The sequence below is a fragment of the Trachemys scripta genome, chromosome 1 (genome assembly GCF_013100865.1).
Source record: "Trachemys scripta elegans isolate TJP31775 chromosome 1, CAS_Tse_1.0, whole genome shotgun sequence".
In the NCBI taxonomy this organism is placed as follows: Eukaryota; Metazoa; Chordata; order Testudines; family Emydidae; genus Trachemys; species Trachemys scripta.
Window position 1 is genome coordinate 304,880,541 of NC_048298.1, and position 24,541 is coordinate 304,905,081.

At 43.0% G+C, this 24,541-nt stretch overlaps 1 protein-coding gene across 2 annotated transcripts in view; it reads left to right on the plus strand.

Annotated features, from left to right (window-relative positions):
- Nucleotides 1-24,541, plus strand: part of SACS (sacsin molecular chaperone) — a 228,363-nt gene that overhangs the window by 186,296 nt on the left and 17,526 nt on the right. For both annotated transcript variants that reach the window (XM_034758747.1, XM_034758746.1), the window contains 3 exons: nt 90-1,572; nt 9,497-9,588; nt 15,665-15,691. In XM_034758747.1, the coding sequence (XP_034614638.1) occupies nt 90-1,572; nt 9,497-9,588; nt 15,665-15,691 (1,602 nt within the window). The remainder of the gene's footprint in view (nt 1-89; nt 1,573-9,496; nt 9,589-15,664; nt 15,692-24,541) is intronic.

Below are 24,541 nucleotides of genomic sequence, written 5' to 3' on the forward strand. Positions count from 1 at the left end.
TTTTAAGGTATGGATAATGTAGACTATTTTTGGTTTATTCAGATTTGCTGTTTGGGGTTATTCATATTTGTTGGATTTCACTTGTGCAGATGTCCCTAGTATCTTCAGCGGTGACCAGATTGGAATGTTGGATCCCCATCAAACACTTTTTGGACCCCATGAATCAGGCCAGTGTTGGAATCTAAAAGATGACAGCAAAGAAATTACTGAATTTACAGACCAGTTTGCACCATTCATTGGTGTATTTGGTAGCACTAAGGAAACCTTCAAGAATGGAAACTTTCCTGGTACATTTTTTCGTTTCCCTCTTCGCCTACAGCCTTCCCAACTGAGTAGCAATCTGTACAACAAACAAAAAGTTCTGGAACTGTTTGAATCTTTTCGAGCAGATGCAGATACAGTGCTGCTGTTCCTGAAAAGTGTGCAAGATGTTTCCGTACATGTTAGGGAGGCTGATGGAATTGAGAGACTGGTTTTTAGAGTAACTGCTAGTGAGAATAAGGCCTTGAAACATGAACGACCCAATTCCATCAAGATTCTAGGAACTGCAATAAGTCAGTATTGTAAAGGGGTTCCAAGCAACAGCATAACATGTGTGACATATCACGTAAATATAGTCTTAGAAGATGAGAGTGTGAAGGATGCACAAAAAACATCTTGGTTAGTATGTAACAGTGTGGGAGGTCGAGGAATATGCAATGAACTAGATTGTTTGGCTGATGACTTGAAGTTTGTCCCTACTATTGGAATAGCTATGTCTTTATCAAGTAATGGGGAAGAGAAAGGAGCTGTAGCAGAGTTTTCAGGAAGAGCATTTTGTTTTCTTCCTTTACCTCCTGGTGAGGAAAGCAAGACTGGTCTTCCAGTTCATGTTAGTGGTTTCTTTGGCCTGACTGACAATAGGAGGAGTATCAAATGGCGAGAGTTGGATCAGTGGCGAGATCCAGCAGCTTTATGGAATGACCTCCTTGTAGTGAATGTTGTCCCAAAAGCATATGCCACTCTCATTTTGGAGGCTATCAAGCGAATGGAGACTGAGAAAAACTCAGATTTTCTTTTGTCAGCTGAAAGAATTTATAGACTATGGCCTGAAAAGAAGAAAATCAGGGTACATTGGAAACCAATCATAGAACCTCTGTTTAAAGAGTTGTTCCAGAATGCAGTTATTTATTCTGCTAGTAGTGACTGGATAAAAGTGGAGCAAGTGTGCTTCTCAGACATGGATGACAGCTTGGAGTACACACAAACTGTCCTCAACTACCTCCAGAGCTCAGGGAACCAGATTGCTATGGTACCAGCAAATATTGCTAGTGCAGTTCATCTTACTGTATCTAGCTCTAAAACTGTGAAAAAAGTGACTCCTGCTGTAGTGCGGCAGGTGTTGAGGAAATCTGGACATACTGGCCCTGCTCATGAAAAGTTTCATCTCTTGGAATTTGTACTTACTGATGGAGTCTACAGCGAACTTATTGGATTGGAGCTTCTACCGTTACAAAACGGAAATTTTATTCCATTTTCCTCATCTGTGTCAGATCAAGATGTAGTTTACATAACCTCAGAAGATTACCCAAGGTATATTTAACATTTTACATGTTATATTTTGTTGAAACACAGTTTAAATATTTTTAAGTACTACAAACTGTCACCTGCTTATGAGTAGTGCATTTAGAATAAGCATACCACAGTTTTTAACGTAATAAAATAATGCATAAAAGGAACCCAAGATTAAATTTTATATACTTCTGTATTTGAAAGATTTGAAGATAGTTGCTGTCAGAATTTATAATGAATTATCAAATCTCGTTATAAAATATACACCAAGTAGCTTTTCTCAAACTAGTTTTCTTCTGGGAAACAGAAATAAGAGAAGGCTGAAAACATGCATCCTAGAGAGGCAGTTCAAGGGATCTGTTAATGGCCTGGCTAAGGCTTTATTAAAATGAAAACTTTAGATGACACTAGTCTTTTCCTACCTCCCTTAGCTATTACTGTGAGATAGTTTTAAATTAAATACAGGAATGGTTAGTTTTACAAAAAATACAAGCTTTTTTAAAAAAATGTATTGCACAGTTTAGTGGCTCCATATACTGAAGGCAGTGACTAGCTGTGATGATACTGCACTTAAGATCATAAAATACTGCCTTATTTTTCAATTAGATCCTTGTGTTACCACTTCTCTGAATACAGTTTAACCCACTTAACTAAATTGTTTTTGGCACCTTATGAAAAACTTTTAAAGCTTTCTATATTGAAATCTTTCTGCTCTATATAACTTTTGAAATTCTCTTCCTTTGTTTGCGTTTGTACAATTGTATGGAAATAAGATAGTTGTCTTCAAGAACTTCTATTTTGTCTAATTATTTTCTCCTTAAAACAATTATTTCCTGTGTTTAGTGTTCCTATCTATTCCGCTGCTATTAACTGTGAAATCACATTGAAAATTATTCTCCAAGTAGAGGAAAAGAGCAGCAACATTAAAGGAACATCTATAACATTTTGGGGTTCAACCTAGACCAGTAAGGGGTTGTCTAACCACCTGCCCTGCAACTCTGGGTGCCTTAAATGGTATGCAGCTGTGGCTCACAGCTTAGACACTGATAGCCAGCATACAAGCATGTATGTGACACCCTGGCTTTCACCGCCCAGTTACTGTATGCAGCATGACACCAACACATCCCAGTCCTAAATTTTTCCAAAACTGCCTCCCTGCAGTGTTCATCCCTCTCCTGTAACATTCTCAGAAGTCAGTGAGTTCATTGCTACTTTAAAGAGACAACACACTGCAACGCATTAATTTAACTGAGGTTTAACACTCTTATTTCAATCATAGCACTATGTTGGTTTATGTTGAAAGTAAAATAAGTTTATTAAACAATAAGTCATAGATTTAAGTGATACCAAATATAAGGAATAAAGATAGAAAGGGCTACAAGCAAACAAAAGTAAAAATACACTTTTAAGATTAAAATATGATTTAAATCTGTTGTTCAAAGAAGTGTTTCTCACCAAGCCTCTTTTCCAGCCTGGTTGATCATATTCTCTTAGTCAAAGGTGCTGGTTTTCCTTGTCTCCTCATGTGAAGGATAACTTCTCTGGCCCTCTGTTTGTAGACCAGAAAAGCTTTGAAAAAGTATCTCTCTCAAAGTTCATTGACCGTACTTCAAAAGACAGGGAGGCTTCTTGGGGGTACAGCTTCCATCCCTTGGTTGAGATTAAGTGATCACTTTTCCCCCACTTGCTGTCTTGATGCTTTGTTTGCCTGGCATGCAAATATGCTTTTCTTTGTTTTTGATCATACTGTGCTCAGTTTACATGGGAGACATTTAAGCGGGGGGAACCACATTCCTTTGTCTGGAAAAATACTGTTTATCAACTCCCCTTGATGTGCCTGGTTTAAACACATTTTAGTTATAACTTCAGCATGCCTGAATAATCCTTTGTGGATTGACTGTACATACATCCCACAAAAATATTAATGATCAGTGAGTGATTCGTTTTTCAAACACCTATTACATGCAGGACCGTCTCCAGGGTTTTTGCCGCCCCAAGCGTCGGGGGGGGAGAAAAAAAAGCCGTGATCGCAGTTGCGATCAGCGGCACTCTGGCGACAGTTCCATCGCACCACTTCCTTTTTCGGCGGTAATTCGGTGGCAGGTGCTTCCCTCCGAGAGGGACCCGCCTCCGAATTGCCGCCGAACAGCCCAATGTGCCGCCCCTTCCTCTTGGCCGCCCCAAGCACCTGCTTGCTGGGCTGGTGCCTGGAGATGGCCCTGATTACATGATACCTTTTAGATACAGATTATAACAATAGTGAGTAGGGGTACACTGAGTATGTCAGGTCTGACAAGAGTTGCTAACACAGAGTACTGAAATCACCATGGGCGTCTGTGTCACACCTCCCCCAGACATTGACTCCACAAGTGTCAGTTCAAAGTTCCCCTGAACCCATAGACTAAGGGACATCTTTCCTCTTTTGAACATTCGTGCTTCACATCCATGTAGGTCACCTTGGCCAGTCAAGGGTTCTGTTACCTCTGAAGGTGTGAAACCAGACCTTCTATCACCCAAGTCTGCCCTGCTTCCAGCAGAGTTCTGACCTTACCACTACCCTCAGCTGGGCCAGTGTCTTACCGCACCCAGCAGTTTTGGGGGCTACAACCATTTCTAGCTCTGCTTCAGTTTCCCTGCCCTCAATGCAGTATTGCCCCCACAGCTTTCATAGCTGAGCCAGAGTCTCACCACTCAGCAGTTTTCCCCGCTTTCAACAGGGTGCTGGCCCACAGCTTTTACCTAGCTGTGCCAGGGTCCCCCCAGTCCTAGCAGATCCCGGTCCATCATATCTTTTTAGATGTGCCAAAGACACATTCAACACTGATTCAGTTTCACTGGTGAGGATTTACCCCCTGGCTATGGTGAGCTTGTGCCTGAGCCCTCAGGCTCAACTCTGTTACATCATTACAGAAAACAACACATCAAGCAAAAAACACTTCCCACATTCCCACAGTCAGAATCCCAGAATAACCTTTAGCATCATAATGACTCAGGCTACAGGCAGAGTGATGGCGACCATCATACTCACATCTGGTTGTCTGCTGGAACCTGATCAGACACATCATTATGTCCTTACTCCTGGGTCCAATGGGTGTGACATACTCTTCCTTTTCTGTTCAGTTGCCTGTGTTTGTCCAGGTCAGCAAGCTTCTGTTATCTCAGTCTGGTTCACCTGAGCAACTACAACTCCCTGTCTCTTGAGAGGGAGCTTTTCTGTATTCCTGGGCTGGGACTCTTTTGGGCCAAACGAAATGTGTACAGAACAGGGCAGTTTGGAAGTGATCCACTCCTGGCTTCTTGCAATCAGTGGTTTAGGATTGCTCTGAGCATGGGGTTGCATCCGTGACCATCTTGGCTAATAGCCACTGAGGGAGGTATTCTCCATGAACTTATCTAATTGTTTTTTGGACCCACTTTTGGCCATCACAACATCCATGGCAATGAGTTCCACAGATTAATTGTGCATTATGTGAAAAAGTACTTCCTCTTGTTTGTATTAAACCTGCTGCCTATTAATTTCATTGAGAGACCCCTGGTTCTTGCCTTATGTGAAGGGGTAAATCACATTTCCTTATTCACTTTCTCCATGAATTTATAGACCTCTGTCATATCCCCCCTTAGTTGTTTCTTTTCTAAGATGAACAGTCCCAGTCTTTTAATCTTTCCTCATATGGAAGCCACCCCAGTCATTTTTGTTGTCCTTTTCTGTACTTTTTCCAGTTCCACTAGATTCTTTCTGACATGGGTGTGCCGGGTTCGGTCACAGAGACCCGCTTGGGACTGTCACCTGATGTGCTGAAACTACCTCTGAGCCCATTTTCCCATCAGAACCCTGTCTTGTTGAGCCAGACATGTAAGTCTGTGCAACACAGACCCAGGGTCTGAACCACACCCCCAAAGCTGCAGACTTTAACCAAAAACTGCTCAGCAGGTCACCTATTTCCAGCACCCAGACACCCAGTTCCCAATGAGATCCAAACCCCAAATCAATTTTACTCTGTATAAAGTTTATATAGGATAAACTCATAAATGGTCCACCCTCTATAACACTGATAGAGAGATATGCATGGCTGTTTGCTCCCCCAGGTATTAATCGCTTACTTTGGGTCAATTAATAAACAAAAGTGATTTTATTAAGCATTAAAAGTAGGATTTAAGTGGTTTCAAGTAATAACAGACAGAAAAAAGTAAGTTATCAAGCAAAATAAAACAAAACACGCAAGTCTAAGCCTAATACATTAAGAAACTGAATACAGGTAAATCTCACTCTCAGAGATGTTCCAATAAGCTTCTTTCACAGACTAGACTCCTTCCTAGTCGGGGCCCAATCCATTCCCCTGGTACAATCCTTGTTAGTTCCAGCTCAGGTGATAATTAGGGAATTTCTCATGACTGCAGCCCCCTTTGTTTTGTTCCACCCCCTTTTCTATCTTTGGCACAAAGCGGGAATCCTTTGTCTCTCTCTGGATTCCCACCCTTCCTTCTAAATGGAAAAACACCAGGATTAAAATGGATTCCAGTATCATGTGACATAGTCACATGTCCTGTGAGACCCCAGCCTTCATTCTTCCAGCGCTGGCATGCACGTACCCAGGAAGTTTTGCAAGTAAACAGAGCCATTCAAAACCAATTGTCCTAGTTAATGGGAGCCATCAAGATTCCAAGCAATGCCCCTCTGCCATGTATATTGGCCATACTGGACAGTCTCTACGCAAAAGAATAGATAGACACAAATCAGACATCAAGAATTGTAACATTCAAAAACCAGTAGGAGAGCACTTCAGTCTCCCTGGACACTCAATAACAGACTTAGAAGTGGCAATTCTTCAACAAAAAAACTTCAGAAACAGACTTCAATGAGAAACTGCAGAACTGGAATTAATTTGCATATTTGACACCATCAAATTAGGCCTGAATAAAGACTGTGAGTGGATGGGTCACTACAAAAAGTAATTTTCCCTCTGCTGATACTCACCTCTTCTTGTCAACAGTTGGAATGGCCGTCGTCCACCTTGATTGCATTCGCCTCATTAACACTACAAAAGTAATTTTCCCTCTCTTGATATTCAACCCTTCTTGTCAACTGTTGTGAATAGGCCACTTCCACCTTAATTGAATTGACCTCGTTAGCACTGACCCCCCCACTTGGTAAGGTAACTCCCATCTTTTCATGTACTGTGTATATATATATCTTCCTATTGTATTTTCCACTCCATGCATCTGATGAAGTGGGTTTTAGCCCACGAAAGCTTATGCCCAAATAAATTTGTTAGTCTCTGAGGTGCCACAAGTACTCCTCATTGTTTATACCAGTGGTCTCCAAACTTTTTTGATGGTGCACCCCATCAGTAAAAAATTTTTGAGCACACCCCCCCTGCTCCCGGCCGAACTGTCGAAGCAAAAAAAAAGCTGCTCGGACTCCTGGCCAAACTGTCGAAGGGGGAAAAAAAAAGCGGTGCTGGTCTGGCGGTGCTCCTTCTGCTGCGCACCCCGAAGGATCCTCTTGCGCACCCCACTTTGGAGACCACTGGTTTATACTATAGTTAGTAGTTCTGCAATTTCATATTCCTTCAGAACTCTTGGTGAATACCATCTGGTGACTTATTACTGTTACATTTATTAGTGTGTCCTAAAACTTCTTCTATTGACATGTTAGGGTGGGACAGTACTTTGGATTTGTTCCCCACCCCAAAATTAACTCTGCCGTGAGTATCTCCTCCAGATCCTCTCCTGTGGAGACTGATGCAAAGAATTCATTTAGCTTCTCTGCAGAAGCCTTGTCTTCCTTGAGTTCTCTTTTAATACCTTTGTCATCTAGTGGTGCCACTGCCTGACTGGCATGCTTCCTGCTTCTGATGTACTTAAAAACTGTTGTTTTTTGTATCTTTAGCAAGTTGCTTTTCAAATTCTTTCTTGGCTGCGTTGTTATACTTTTACACAATTAACCTTCCAGAGTTTGTGCTCTTTTTTTTTATCCTTACTAGCAGACAAATTTTAAAGGATGCCTTTTTGCCTTGAATGGGCCTTTTAGCCATGGTGGCATTCTTTTGGTCCTCTTATTTTCTTTTCTGATTTGGCATATGCATTTAGTCTGAGCATCTATTTTGGTGGTTTTTATATAGACCCCGAGCTGCTTAACCCTTGTGACAGAACCTTTTAATTTTTGTCTAACAAGCATCCTCATTTTTGTGTAGCTGCCCTTTTTAAAGTTAAATGCTACTGTGGTGGGTTTTTTGTATTATCTTCCCTACAAAGACATTACATTTAATTACATTCTGGTCACTATTATCAAGCAGTTCAGTTATAGTTACCTCTTGAATAGATCCTGTGCTCCACTAAGGACTAAATCAAGAATTAGCTCTCTCTTTGTGGGTTCCAGAACTAACTGCTTGAAGAAGCACTCATATATGGTGTCTAGAAATGTTATCTCTGCATCACGCCTTGAAGTGACATTTACCTAGTCAATATGAGGCTAGTTGAAGTCAATCATGATTATTGTGCTTTCTGCTTTTGTAGCCTCTCTGACCTCCCTTTGCATTTTACAATCACTGTCATCTGGTCAAGTGGTCAGTAGTATATTCCTATTGCTTTACTCCTTTTATTCAAGCATGAAATTTCTATTTATAGAGATTCTATGATACAGTTTGTTTCATTCCAGATTTTTACCTTATTTGACTCTATAGATTCTCTAAAATATAATACCAGTCCCTCAACAGCACAAGCTATTCTGTCATTCCTATAGATTTTATATCCTGGTATTATGTACCACTGATTATCCACCAAGTTTCTATGATGCCTGTTATAGCAATATCCTCAATTTAATGCTAGGCACTTTTGTTCACCCATTTTAGTATTTAGACTTCTAGCATTTGTATATAAGTACTTGTAAATTTTGTCAATATTCAGTTGCTTGCTTTCACATGTTATATTTAAATAGGACTCTGTTACATTTTACTGTTCCTCACTGCCTCCTATCTGCACTTTACCAACTTCTTTCCTATCCTCTTTACTAGTATACAGAGTTCCCCCTTTAATAAATTCATCCGTGAGGGGTGTATATGCCTGAACCATGTGTTCCTCCACACCTGTTGTCTTTTCTCCAGCCCTTAATTTAAAAATTCCTCTACAAGTTTTAAAATTGTACATGCCAGTAGTCTGGCTCCATTTTGGTTAAGGTGGTGCCCATCCCTCCTGTATAGGCCACTGCTTCCCCTAAAAGGTTCCCCAGTTCCTAATAAACCTAAATCCCTCCTCCCTTCATCATTATTTCACCCACATACTGGCCCCTTGTGTGGAACTGGAAGCCTTTCAGAGAATACTACCATGGAGGTCATGGTCTTCAATCTCTTACCTACCAACCTAAATTTGGCCTCCAGAACTTCTTGAACTTGAAGTGTTGTGGCTTGTGACATGAAAATTTACTGTCTGAAGCATAAAATCGATTCATCCAACCTTTACCATGGTTATTTGTGGTTTACAATTATTTGTTGCTGGTGATTTCAGAGCCAGGAAGAGCACAGCCTGATTTTCAGGTCCCAGGTGGTATTTTCAGTGCTAGCAATTACATACCCTACATCTTTATACTCTGATGTCAGTTCACTGAGCGACATAGAATCCTAGAAAGCTATTTTAAAAGTCTCTTTCTAGAGTATAACTACATTAAAATCAGTCTTAATGACTTCAAGTTGTAAACCTGGTATTTTTAACAAGGACGCTCTTAAACCACCTCTCAAAAGTACAGAATAGTTAGAGGTTAATTTTCTTAGGATTCTCTGTTGCTATACATATTTTTTTTTTAAATACTGCAAAAAGAAAACTTTTCAAAATATATAGGCAAGTACATATATAATTTGTTTCACAGTATTTGAAACTATAGAACAACAACATAAATGACTTGGATAAGGATACTAAGATCAATACTTATTTGTTTTCAATGGCATGCTAGGTCCCTCTTCCCAGGCCTTGAAGGAAGATTACTTTCTGATGACCTGAAGCCTCAAGTTCTAACTGCTTTGAAGGAAGCTGCCAAAAGCCGAGGTAATATTCAGATTTTTTGGTGTTCTCATCCTTACAAAGAAAACAGATTGATAATAATAAGATTAAGAAGAAATTGTGTGGTTTGCTTTGCATAAGAGCCCTTGTTTTCTTAATCTAATTTGGAATTAGGATAGTTCAGGGAGGCTGATTAAAACCCACATTTAAAAGAACTAGGGCTGTTAAGCGATTAAAAAAGTTAATTGCGATTAATCACACTGTTAAACAATAATAGAATACCATTGATTTAAATATTTTGGATGTTTTCTACATTTTCAAATATATTGATTTCAATTACAACACAGAATACAAAGTATACAGTGCTCACTTTATATTTATTTTTGATTATGAGTATTTGCACTGTAGAAAAACAAAAGAAATAGTATTTTTCAATTCACCTAATACAAGTACTGTAATGCAATCTCTTTATCATGAAAGTTGAACTTACAAATGTAGAATTATGTACCAAAAAACCTGCATTCAAAAATAAACTGATGTAAAATTTTAGAGCTGCAAGTCCACTCAGTCTTATTTCTTGTTCAGCCAATCGCTCAGACAAACAAGTTTGTTTACATTTGCTGGAGATAATGCTGCTCGCTTCTTGTTTACAGTGTCACCTGAAAATGAGAACAGGCGTTCTCGTGGCACTGTTGTAGCCGGCGTCGTAAGATATTTATGTGCCAGATGTGCTAAAGATTCACATGTCCCTTCATGCTTCAACCACCATTCCAGAAGACATGCCTCCGTGCTGATGACAGGTTCTGCTCGATAACAATCCAAAGCAGTGCAGACCGACGCATGAGTCTGCACTTCATCATATGAGTCAGATGCCACCAGCAGAAGGTTGATTTTATTTTTTGGTGGTTCGAGTTCTGTAGTGTCTGCATTAGAGTGTTGCTCTTTTAAGACTTCTGAAAACAAGCTCCACAACTCATCCCTCTCAAATTTGGAAGGCATTTCAGATTCTTAAACCTTGGGTCGAGTGCTGTAGTTATCTTTAGAAATCTCACATTGGTACCTTCTTTGCGTTTTGTGAAATCTGCAGTGAAAGTGTTCTTACAGTGAACAACATGTGCTGGGTCATCATCCGAAACTGCTATAACAGGAAATATATAGCAGAATGCGGGTAAAACAGAGCAGGAGACATACAATTCTGCTCCAAGGAGTTCAGTCAGAAATTTAATTAACGTTTATTTTTGTAATGAGCGTCATCAGCATGGAAGCATATCCTCTGGAACGGTGGCCGAAGCATGAAGGGGTGTACGAATGTTTAGCATATCTGGCACGTAAATACCTTGCAATGCCAGCTACAAAAGTGCCATGCAAATGCCTGTTCTCACTTTCTGGTGACGTAAATAAAAAGGGGGCAGCACTATCTCCTTTAAATGAAAACAACCTTTTTGTCTTAGCGATTGGCTGAACAAGAAGTAGGAATGAGTAGATTTGTAGGCCCTGAAGTTTTATATTGTTTTGTTTTTGAGTGCAGTCATATAACAAAAAAAAAAATCTACATTTGTAAGTTGCACTTTCATGACAAAGTTTGCATTACAATACTTGTAAGAGGTGAATTGAAAAATACTATTTATTTTGTTTATCATTGTTACAGTGCAAATATTTGTAAGCAAAAATAATATACATTTATTTCAATTACAACACGGAATACAATATATATGAAAGTGTAGAAAAACATCCAAAATATTTAATAAATTTCAATTGGTATTCTATTATTTAAAAGTGCAATTAAAATTGCAATTAATTGCGATTACATTTTTAAATCATAATTACTTTTTTTTGAGTTAATCGCGTGAGTTAACTGCGATTAATCGACAGCCCTAAAAAGAACATTATTTTTAAGGCTAAACTGGGCATGCAAAATCTGCTAAGCTTCTCATACAAAAATAGATACAGTTTACAATCTGAATGCAAAATAACACAGGTGATACTCAAAAACGGGCAAAAAGGAAGGGGAAGAGAAGAAGGATGAAGAATTACAATCAGGTAGCACATGGTTACTCAGTAAAGCGCACACACATCCTGAAGTGTCTATAATAATTTTAAATATCCCCTCCCCCCCGAGGACATTATAGCCATTGACTATCATGTTCTTCTTCGAGTGATTGCTTATGTCAGTTCCAAGTAGGTGTGTGCATGCTGCGTGCACAATCGTCAGAAGGTTTTTCCCCTAAGGGTACCCATCAGGTCGGCTGTGGAGCTCCCTGGAGTGGCGCTCTTATGGCATTGTATATAGGTCCCTGCCAAACCACTGCCTCTTCAGTTCCTCCTTACAGCCAGTGACGGTCGTTGGAGCTACTTCGTTCTCTTGTTTTGGGCAAGCGCTTCTCCTAGCGAACGTTTATTCTTGTATTGTTTATAGTTCTACGTAGTATAGGTTTTCTAGTGTTCTAGTTAATTAGTTCATAGACTGTTTCTGTTGGGGGTTGTCCCCCTCCCCTTTTTTCCCACTCCCCTCCAGGGACCAGGGGCACGCCTTGGTCTCAAGGCTTCAAACCTTGTGGGTCCTGCAAGAAGCTTATGCTCAGGGGATATCCTCACGACGTCTTCTTAAAGTGCTTGCGGGAAGTCCACCACACCGACAAGTGCAAGATCTGCAGGAGCTTCTGCCAAGGATTAAGAAGAAAAGAGACTTAAGACTTAAGCTTCTCCTTATGGAGTTGGCTTTTGGTCCCTAGCCCGGCTCAGACTGTGTTGGGGTCCAAGCCCAGCACTTCAGTGCACAGTGCACCGGCCCCAGTGAGGGAAGCTGTGGCACCGGCAAAGGACTCAGGGTCCGGAGACACACGCACCGCCACTCTCTGGCACCGAAGACAAGTTTGGTGACTTCTCAGCACCGATCTCACTTGCCATATAAGAAGCAGAGAAGAGCCGAAAGGGGGCACTTGCTGACAGTCCAAGCAGTGGAGCGCAATGGTGCCCATGGAGTGCATCCCATGTTGGGACACTCAGCTCCTGCTCAGGAACAGCTGGTGCTGTCCAGTCCGGCTGCCCAGGTAGAACCGTTGAGTCTGGTTCTGTTGGACTCCCCAGGATGGGAGAGCAAAATGGTGGAGTTGGACATGTTGTCCACTCCTGACATGTTCAAGGTCGCCAAGGACCCCATAGAGATGGCAACCCAGCACTGGCAGCACCAGCACTGCACAGGGGTCTGGACTTTCCAAGGGCAAACTGGCCACGTTGCGGCACCAGTCGCACTCTCCTCGGCACTGATTGCCGGCACCGTCCCACACGGCACCGCTGTGGAGTCCGAGATCAGACTCGTCCTCGGAGTCAGAGTTGGAATCATACGTGTCCAGACGTAACCGGCACTGGTCTGGTCGCTCCAGGAAAAATGAGACACGACAACTCCTGATGCTGTGACCACCACATTGGCAGGTGCCCGCTCAGTGGCTGTTCTGGACCCCATGGGCGTATCATCAAGCCCAGGGGCCAAGCTCTACATTCCTTTTGATTGCCTCGGACAGACAGGGACTTCCATCTGCCTCCATGGTGAGGGAACCTCCAAGGGGTTCGGAGCCCAGCACTGACGCCGGTGCTGAGGCTGGCACTGAGTTTGTGTCCGGCACCACATCTGCCACTGTACAGGGAGTACCAGCACTGGATGACCTCCGTGAGTTGGAGGGTCAGGAGGGCCCCGTGCCGATGATGGCTTCTTCATCCTCCTCCCCAGATGAGTCAGTAGCAGGCTCTGTCTCTTTACCAGCTTTGAGCAATAGACTATTCAGAGAATTCATATAAAATTCATTAATTGTTTCAAGTCAACTCAAACTGTATTTTTCAGTGAATAAGCTATTTGTGAAAAAATTTCATCTGGCTCTACTTTTCTGAACCCTTTCCAATTAATCAAGTTTTTTTTAAGGTGTGGACACCAGAATTGGACCTAGTATTCTAGTAATGGTCACAGCAGTTTGCTGTCTTTGATATTCTTCATCTGTCTCTTCTCCTTGACATCCTGGATTCATTTAGCTTCCTTGACTCTGGACTTTCTTGTTTTTTCTCTAATTTCTTTGGTCGACTTTTCACCATTTCCTTTGGTAGCTCTTTCTTCTCCTCTCTCCCCCTGAGTTGAAGTCCTCCAGGATTCCATCCTTGGGTGACCTGCACCACTTGCATGGGTTTAATGATCACATCTCTGTTAATATTTTCAAATATAGCAGAAATAGAAGAGATTTACAGACAGGTGACAAAATGATTACAGCTTGGCAAAATTTCCATATGAGGAGAGACTGGAAAGGTTGGGACTGTTTAGTTCACAGAGGAAATAAGTATGAGAGAATTATTAACAAGATACACATTACTTTGTATAACTATGTTACAGAGAAGGTAAATCAAGTGCTCTTATTTACTCTTTCTCATAATACAAGAGCCAAAGGACAGCCAATGATAATGAAAGCCTGGAAATTTAAGATTGATATAAGGAAATATTTCTTTATACAACACATATTTAGCTTGAGGAACCTGTTGCTACTAGATTTCATTAAAACCAAGAGTTTGGTGGGAGGTAGGCAGATGTGACTACTACTTTTTCTGCTAAGACATGCTTGTTTTACTTTTGCCTCATCCTCTAACTTTACCAACAAATCCTGATTCAACTATTTGTTGTATTCTATTGTGACCCTGATTGTAAATTCTTTGGAGCCGTGACTATTTTTAAATAAGTATTTGTACTGTGCCCCTGTCTTGTTTGGTATTCTAAGGTGCTACACTAATATAAATAATAATTGGTGAGATTTGAGAAGAATTAAACATTTTATATGGATGAGAACATCCACAGTTACGTCAGACGGTTAAAAAAATTAGAAGTAGAGAAGAGGGGAGGTGGCCACGGGAGGCCCCCAGTTCCAAGACTCCCCAGAAGTGTGGGGGAAGGACCCAGGGTAGGACCCCCACAATCATGGTTACCTCCACGGGACTTGGGGATGAAGAGCTGAAGTGATGGTCAAAGGGAAACAGACTTCATTCTGTTCCCCAAGACTTTCCATAAGGCTGGTAAGAAAAGCTGGAATAGCACCCAGAGGAGCCTCCCCCTCTCCTTTACCCCACGATTCAACCGCAATACTCCAAATTTAGTATCTCCTTTAATTTTCCCTTGATCTCCAAATTTCAAGCTGAAGAACCCCCATCCCTCAATACAGTCCCATTACTGGCAGATGCACATTTGAGGGTTTTTTTAAGCAAATTCGCTAGGACTGAAAAGGAGATGATACATTTTAGATGAGTAAATATCTAAATGAGGATCAGTGGCAATATTTTAATGTATGCTTATTGCTACAAATATAATCACAGATTTACAGGTGCAGAGACAAAAATCCATGGGCTGCATGAGAACACTTTGAATAATGGTTCATCTAATTTTGTAATGCTGTATATCAAATCTGTATATCTCCAGATGTTTTGTCCTGATTATTGAATTTACAGTTTTTTGCAATATGGAAATTATTTGCATCATTGTAGTTTTCTGACTCTTTCTGTGATGCATTTATAGAAGTACATATACCATCATCTTTTACACCTTTCATTCTTATATTCAACCAGGCCACCAGATATTTAGCATTTCTCCTTTCTAGTGTTTCATCCTACTAGTATTGCTTCAGAGAAAACACATGAACATTCTTGTACATGAATATGATGGGTAGACTTCTTCTGTAGAACCTTAAATCCCTTAGATCATTCTTCTGAACTCTAGAATGGCCCACTTTGCTCTTCATGACTCTTTTGCCATAAATTACTTTTCTTTCTAAGGCATTTACAAGGTCATAATGTACACATGATATTGTAAGACCTGTTCATTTCTCTTTTTGCTGGTTCTAAAGTCCCAACTGCCAAGAATTCCCCTCCACGTGACTATACAAATATACAAGAAACATGTTCTTATATTTTCTTTCAAAAGATGGGGTGGGTTCCACCACTGGTGTTGCACAAAAAGATCCAAATCCATTTTCACTCCATAAAGCATATTCTTTTATTGTAAGAGGCTGATTGTTACTTTTATATTTAGCATGATCATGTGTAAATCACTAGCATTTTGAATGTTTTCTGAAAAATGGATATGATTATATTCTAGCCCAACAGCTTCTCTGGGGATTTTCAGGTAGGATTACTGATTGAATATTTTGTTGGATTGAAGTGTGGCATTTGTGTGGCTTTGATGATTAATTGTTCTCTCTGCCTCAGCTTCCATATAAACAGACACTGGATAACTTACATAATTAAACACAATTGGCAAAAAAAAGAACAAAAAAACCTAATAATTCAGAAGATGATAGTAATGGGACTCATCGTATAGAAGAAATAACATTTTAATGAATTTATATTCATTGATTGATGCCAAATTGTTTAAATAAACCAGTGTATCCCGTGAGGATTTTCAGAATTTCTAAATGGTATCAAACTTTTATTCTATAAAATTGGCAAAATAATTTGAAATGTCAATATCTGAGCTACATTTTAAGGTGTGAGGACTTTACAGTCTAGGAGCTGCATGCAATTAAAGAATTAATTGGAAGTAGTTATCAGCTGGCATACTTTAATCATTAATCAACAGCATGAACATTTGTTTTTTATATTAACATTTTATGTTCAATAAATATTTAAGAGCTTGCACTAAAATAATAGGATTTTAGTTTCGATTTTAGGAGTATTTCCCCCTCCCTGCCCATCTGCCTTAAATTTCTGTCCCTTCTGCTAGCGCTGCAGCCTCTCTCAATACTGCAACACCAAGGAAGGGGGAGTAGCTTTTGACAGCCTGAAGGAGGGAAAACTTACTGCTTCCAAAAATGTTTTGTTAGCCACTTCCAAACTAAGAAGCAAGTAGTTTCTTTCCCTCTCACCCTCCATGTTGAGACTTTGAAAGGAGGTGGAAAGAAGTGAGATTTTAAGCTTTTGCTGATCACGTTGATAGCCCCACCCTTCAGAGTCAGATTCTCCTCTGAGATTATGGAAGATGGCGGAAAAGTAGGCAGTCTTGCAATGGCACACAGAATTTAAAGATCCGTATTATCATACATGTATGTACAATTTATATTCTCATCAATATTCAATTCTGCATAACTGTTGTAACAGCTTCATGCTTATCAACAAAGACAGTTATATGGCAACATACTTGATTTACCTGTACCTATGGGCATTTCAAAGATAGACAAAGGGATTCTGCTAGCCCATATACTATTATGTATGACTGTATGTATTCGTCATGTGGTAATCAGTAACACATGTCTACACTACGAAATTAGGTCGAATTTATAGAAGTCAATTTTTAGGAAGCGATTTTATACAGTTGATTGCGTGTGTCCCCAACTAAGCGCATTAAGTTGTCAGAGTGCATCCACAGTACCATGGCTAGCATCGACTTTCAGAGCGTTGCACTGTGGGTAGCTATCCCACAGTTCTCACAGTCTCCACTGCCCAATGGATTTCTGGGTTGAGCTCCCAATGCATGATGGGGCAAAAACAGTGTCGCAGGTGGTTTGGGGTACGTGTCGTCAGTTGCTCCTCCCTCCGTGAAAGCAACGGCAGACAATCGTTCCGCGCCTTTTTTCCGTGCAGACGCCATACCATGGCAAGCGTGCAACCCGCTCAGCTCAGCTCACCGACACCGCTGCTGTTGTGTCCTGGGTGCTGCTGTCAGCAGATGGTGCAGTAGGACTGTTGACTGTCATCATACACCGCTTCTACTGCAACTCTGCTCTGCTGCTCTTGTCTCAATAGCTAATTTCTCCATGTTGTCTGTCATGTGCTCCTGGGAGCATGTGTTCTTCCTCGGGAAATGTGCGCGGTGCTAACCGTCGTCCTCTACCGCTTCTGCTGCAACTCTGCTCTCCTGCTCTTGTCTCGATAGCGAATTTCTCCATGTTGTCTGTCATGGGCTCCTGGGTACGAGTGTTCTTCCTCGGGAAATGTGCGCAGTGCTAACAGTCGTCCTCCACCACTTCCGCTGCAACTCTGCTCTCCTGCTCTCCTGGTGCCATGAATCCACCTTGCAGGTCCTCTCATCATTCTGTATAAATATCTATTCTCGTGGCATCTGTCGTCATCCACCGCTTCCTGCTCTCCTGCAGATGCCATATCACGGCAAGCATGGAGCCCACTCAGCTCACCGCTGCTGTTGTGAGCATTGTAAACACCTCGCACATTATCCTGCAGTATGTGCAGAACCTGCAAAAGCAGGCAAGGAGGCGATGACAGTGCGATCACGATAGTGATGAGGACATGGACACAGATTTCTCTCAAAGCACGGGCCCTGGCAATTTGGACATCATGGTGGTAATGGGGCAGGTTCCTGCCATGGAATGCCGATTCTGGGCCCAGGAAACAAGCACAGACTGGTGGGAACGCATAGTGTTGCAGGTCTGGGATGATTCCCAGTGGCTGCGAAACTTTCGCATGCATAAGGGCACTTTCATGGAACTTTGTGACTTGCTTTCCCCTGCCCTGAAGCGCAAGAATACCAAGATGAGAGCAGCCCTCACAGTTGAGAAGCGAGTGGCGATAGCCCTCTGGAAGCTTGCAACGCCCGACAGCTACCAGTCAGTCGGGAATCAGTTAGGAGTGGGTAAATCTACTGTGGGGGCTGCTGTGATCCAAGTAGCCAACGCTGAGCTGCTGCTATTAAGGGTAGTGACTCTGGGATATGTGCAGGTCATAGTGGATTGCTTTGCTGCAATGGGGTTCCCTAACTGTGGTGGGGCGATAGACGGAACATATTTCCCTATCTTGGGACCGGACCACCTTGGTAGCCAGTACGTAAAGCGCAAGGGATACTTTTCAATGGTGCTGCAAGCACTGGTGGATCACAAGGGACATTTCACCGACATCAACGTGGGATGGCCGGGAAATGTGCATGACACTTGCATCTTCAGGAACTATGGTCTGTTTGAACAGCTGCAGGAAGGAACTTAAGTCCCAGACCAGAAAATTACCGTTGGGGATGTTGAAATGCCTATAGTTATCCTTGGGGACCCAGCCTACCTCTTAATGCCATTGGTCATGAAGCCATACACAGGCACCCTGGACAGTAGTAAGGAACAGTTCAACTATAGGCCGAGTAAGTGCAGAATGGTGGTAGAATGTGCATTTGGACGTTTAAAAGCTCACTGGCACAGTTTACTGACTCGGTTAGACCTCAGCAAAACCAATAGTCCCATTGTTATTGCTGCTCGCTGTGTGCTCCACAATATCTGTGAGAGTAAGGGGGAGATGTTTATGGCGGGATGGGAGGTTGAGGCAAATCGCCTGGCAGCCGATTTACGCACAGCCAGACACCAGGGCGATTAGAAGAGCACAGCTTGGCGCCCTGCACATCAGAGAAGCTTTGAAAACCAGTTTCTTGACTGGCCAGGCTACGGTGTGACAGTTCTGTTTGTTTCTCCTTGATGAAAACCCACCCCGTGTTGACTCTACTTCCCTGTAAGCAAACCGTCCTTCCCCCTTCGATCACCGCTTTCAGAGGCAATAAAGTCATTATTGTTCAAAGTCATGCATTCTTTATGAATTCATCACACAAATAGGGAAATAACTGACAAGGTAGCCCGGGAGGGGTGGGTGAAGAGGGAAGTACTGGGTGGGGTGGTGGATGAGGGGAAGAGGGAAGGAGAAGGCCATACTACAGTTCAAAACTTATTGCCCGCCTTCTGTTGCTTGGGCAATCCTCTGGGGTGGAGTGGCTGGGTGCCCATAGCCTCCCTCCCCCCGCGTTCTTGGGCATCTGGATGAGGAGGGTATGAAACTTGGGGAGGAGGGCAGGCAGTTATACGGGGGCTGCAGCGGCTGTCTATGCTCCTGCTGCCTTTCCTGCAGCTCCACCAAACACCTGAGCATCCCCGATTAGCCTCAGCATTACATCCTGCCTCCTCTCAGAATGCTCCTCCCTTCGCTCATCGCATTCATTTAATGCTTTCCTGGACTCTGCCATTGTTTGCCTCCACGCATTCTGTTGAGCTCTTTCAGTGCGGGAGGACTGCATGAGCTCTGAGAACATCTCGTTGCGGGTGCGTTTTTTTCACCTTCTAATCTGTGCTAGCCTCTGGGACGGAGATGATAGAGGGAGCATAGAAACATTTGCAGCTGCGAGCGGAAAAAAGGGGAGAGTAATATTTAAAAAGATACATTTTAGAGAACAAAGGGAAGACTATTTCACAATGAATCAAGCGATTCACATTACATAGCACATGTGCTTTTGGTACAAGGTCGCATTTTGCCTCTTATATTGAGTGCCTGCCGGTTTGGTGTGAGACATCACACACGCTTGCTGGGCAACAGAATTCGGCTTGCAGGCAGCCATGGTAAGGCAAAGGATTTTGGCTTCTTCAACCTTCGTAACGTGGGAATGGTTTCAAACAGCAGCACCCTCCTTTCCCATACCAAGCAAAGCCTGTTGGGTTGGCCATTTAAAAGGATGGATTGCAGTTTTAGAGTGAATGTGCAGCACAATCCAACCCCACCCCCCCCAATTCCCGGGGAGGTCCGCTTCGTCCCCCCCCCCCCAACACACACACACCACGTGACTAGTATCAGGGAAGATCCCCATCAGCCAAACACGAACAACTCAGCATGAACGGGCCTCCCCCCACCGCGTGGCTAACAGCAGGGATGATTTCTTTTCAGCCAAAGGCAAACAGCCCAGCAGGAACGGGCACCTCTGAATGTCCCCTTAAACAAATTTCCCATATTTCAACCAGGTGACCATGAATGATATCACTCTCCTGAGGGTAAAACAGAGAGATAAAGAATGGATGTTGCTTGAATGCCACCAAAGCCCGGGCCCATTCGCTGCATTGTTTTGTTCTGCAATGATTCCAGACTACTTGCTACTGGCTTGGCGTGGTAAAGTGTCCTACCATGGAGGACGGAATAAGGCTGCCCTTCCCAGAAACCTTCTGCAAAGGCTTTTAGAGTACCTCCAGGAGAGTTTCATGGAGATGTCCCTGGAGGATTTCTGCTCCATCCCCAGACACGTTAACAGACTTTTCCAGTAACTATACTGGCCGTGAATGCATCCCAAATCTTCAGGGCAAATTAATCATTAAACACGCTTGCTTTTAAACCCTGTATTATATTTACAAAGGTACGCTCACGAGAGGTGCCTTCTCCGGCTTCATGGTCCGGGAGCCCGCCTTGGGAGGGTTGGGAGGGTATTGGCTCCAGGGTGATGAACATTTCCTGACTGCCAGGGAGAAGGGATTCTCCACTCCCCTGCTGTGCGCTATCCTCAACCTTCTCCTCCTCATCATCTTTCTCATCCACAAAATCCTCATCCCTGTTGCGTGAGACTCCCCCCTTGCAGGTGTCCACAGACAGTGTGGGGGTAGTGGTAGGCCCCCCCCCAGAATTGCATGCAGCTCATCATAGAAGCGGCATGTATAGGGCTCTGAACCAGAGCGAATGTTTGCATCCTTTGTTTTTTGGAGGCTTGCCTCAGCTCCTTAACTTTCACGCAGCACTGCTGTGTGTCCCTGTTGTAGCCTCTGTCCATCACGCCCTAGGATATTTTGGCAAATATATTGGCATTTTGTCTTTTGGAACAGAGTTCTGGCTGCACAGATTCTTCTCCCCATACAGTGATCAGATCCAGTATCTCCCGTTCGGTCCATGCTGGAGCTCTTTTGTGATTCTGGGACTCCATGGTCACCTATGCTGATGAGCTCTGAATGGTCACCTGTGTTGATCAGCTCACCACGCTGGCCAAACAGGAATTGAAATTCAAAAGTTCCCAGGGCTTTTCCTGTCTACCTGGCCAGTGCATCTGAGTTCAGAGTGCTGTCCAGAGTGGTCACAATGGAGCACTCTGGGATAGCTCCCAGAGGCCAATACCGTCAAATTGCGTCCACACTACCCCAAATTCGACCCATCGAGGTCGATTTTAGCACTAAACCCCTCGCCGGGGAGGAGTACAGAAATTGATTTTAAGATCCCTTTAAGTCGACAAAAGAGGCTTGGACGGGTGCAGGGTTAAATTGACCTAACGCTGCTAAATTCAACCTAAACTTGAAGTGTAGACCAGGGCACAGAAACAGTTTTGTCAGAATGGAAGTAGTTCAACTTTATATACAAATTATGGGCATCTTAGAAATACCTCAAAGATATCCTAAGCACTGAGAGGGCGGGATAGTTATTGCATTATCCATAGTAAATGTTACATAGGAAAATGTAAAAAGATGGTTTGTGCTTGATGTTGAAAAGAAAATCTCTTTTTTTTACTGAACATATTAGACGCACCATCAACTTGAAAATCATGGTGCTTGAAAATGTTGTACTTTCTATCTGCAGTATTGTACCTCATCCAGTGTACTTAATGCCCCAATAGCAATATGTGGGTGAACCCAGACAATCACTATGTTCTCAAATGAACTCACACAAGAAAATGATAAAAGACCATATCACTTGTATGTGAAAACTTTTCACTGGATGTATCCCACTGTTCCTTGGGGTAACTTCCATAGTCCTGTCCATGCTAACAATCTGCAGTGCAATCTATTTCAAATGGAAGTCACACCTCCCTTTGCAAAAAGCAGCAGCTCAGGTCAGTGTTAACATATTGTCTTCTGAACTCCGACTTGCAAGCACACTATCAGAGAGCCTGCAGGGGTTTTCAGTAGACACTGATCTGATGAAGTCTTTTGCAAAGTGAGCTGCTTCCTGGTCATGTGAGCACAGCCAGATTTTGGTGAATCTGTGGTGTAAGGCCAGTAAAACTGTGGACTTCGTCAAAAGCATAAAGAATAACCATGCATACCAGCCGACAGCTAAAAAGCTGGCAGCTCAGTGGATTTTCCAAACAGGTGATAAATGCAGGGTGCGAATTAAGAGGCTAAAGAGAGAATACAGGAAAACCTAGGATAAGAGTCACATCTCGGGCAACTCGCAAACAACATGCCTATTTTATGATGACTTTGACCAGGTCCTGGGCACGGCACCCAGCCCAGAGCCAACTGTGCTTCATGATGACCTGGTGAACTGATGGAGCACTGCTGGCTCCTGAATCCGGAATGGGGATTCATTGCAGCCAGCAGCAGGCTTCGAGCCAGGATCATGAAGTGACTCTTGTAATGCAACCAGTTCCAGAGCAGGCTGTGGATCAGGATCAACAGCAAAATCTCAGTTCCCATGTGAAGGAGCTGTTTGAACCCCTCCTACTCCTGAGGAACAGCGCACTGCTGGGAACCTGGAGGAGACAGAAGTCGCTCAAGAGCCTGGTAAGTATATGATTCAAATTAAAAATGTATTATTACTGTAATTGGATTGATTTGTAGTTAAAGAGCAATGCAAAAACGCTAAGCCCCAGTTACCAGCGTTTGGACACTAATGGTGGATTGTATCATAGCGTCTAGGCGTCCCCACCTTCCCCCTGCCCACTGTGTGGAGTTCAAAATGGTGAATTGGAATTTCAGACTTTTAAACACAGCTGTATTTTAACTGTTAAGACAAAGAGATTTGCTACAGTCATTCTTGTTTTCCTTTGAGTATTTGGAAATTTGCCACTTTGCAATCACTCCTCCTGGGAGTTATTAATTATAAAAATATTAGTAATTGATATTAAGATATTAATTAAATATCTCCTCCTGGGTCTGTGCAGCTGCCTGTAAATAGTAAACTGAGTGTGTGTGTTTGGGAAACAGTATTCTTCTTCGAGTGCTTGCTCATGTCAATTCCATTCTAGGTGCGCGCGTGCCCACGTGTGCAGCTGTCGGAGATTTTTGCCTTAGCGATTTCTGTAGGGTTGGCTGTAGCAATCTCTTGAGTGCTGCAGGCATGTGTCAGTATATTAGGCGCTGCCGGCCTTACGCCCTTGCAGCTGCTTCTTACCGTCCATGGTGGTTAGTCGGAGCATCTTTCCCTTGCCTAGCAAAGGTTAGTGGTTCTTCTACTTCGCTCTTTGAGCCTTAAGGCTTTGTAAATAGTTCGTTTACAGTAGTTAGTTAGTAAGTAGTGTAGTTAGAGGTAGAGTCCCAGTGGGGACTTTGCCCCAGGTGGGGCATGCCCCATTGTCTCTGGGTTTAAGCCCTGCTCTGACTGCAACAAGCCTATGCCTGTTAGTGACTCCCATAGCAGCTGCCTCAAGTGCTTGGGGGAATCACATGTGAAGGACAAGAGTCGCATCTGTAAGAACTTTCGTCCCAGAACTCAGAAAGAGCAAGACATCCATTTGAGGGCCCTCCTCATGGGCTTCTCTCTGCCCGGTATCCAAGCCTTCCTGGTCGGACTCTGCCCCAGCACCTTGGCCTCGGTGCGCAGCGCACTCCCAGCACCAGGCTGCGCCCGGTACTACTCCCCATTGCCGGTGCCTAAGAAGAGGTTGAAGAAGAGCGATTCCCCAGCACCGAGCAAGAAGGGCAAAGGACCTAGTTCAGGCCACCAACCCACACTGGAGCCACATGGGGACACCCCCCCTGATGGGGCCCGCTAACCCCCCGAGGGATCTGCCCCCGACTCCAGGCAGTGGTAGAGGACCCAGAGTGGTGACAGGGCCAACACCTTCCCAGGCTCTTCCCAGGCTCTCCTTCCAATATATGAAAGGCCTGAAATGAGAGAAAAAGCATTTTCCTGCGAGGGCCCTCCATATGACAATTACTTAGGAAATTTTTATGAAGCAGTTTTAATTTTAAAATTACCATTGCCTATGTACTTCTGTAACTATGATTAACAAGGCTGTGTCAAGAGACAGCGTGATGACTGAAGCATCCCCTTCACAATATGTGTGGGTTCACTTTAGAATTGTTATATTTTATGCCCTTGACGTTCCACAGTTATTAATTCTGTGCTCCTCCACAGAGTTACTTTAAACAATAACCCTCTGTTTCTTATAATATGTAAGGCCCATAACCTGTACTACCTGCTGTTCTTCAGGAACTTGATCCCTGGCTCAGCATACCCTCAGGACCATTCCCAAAGGAAGCTTTTCCATGAAGAACACATGGTCGATGTTCTTGAGAGGGCAGAACAGCAG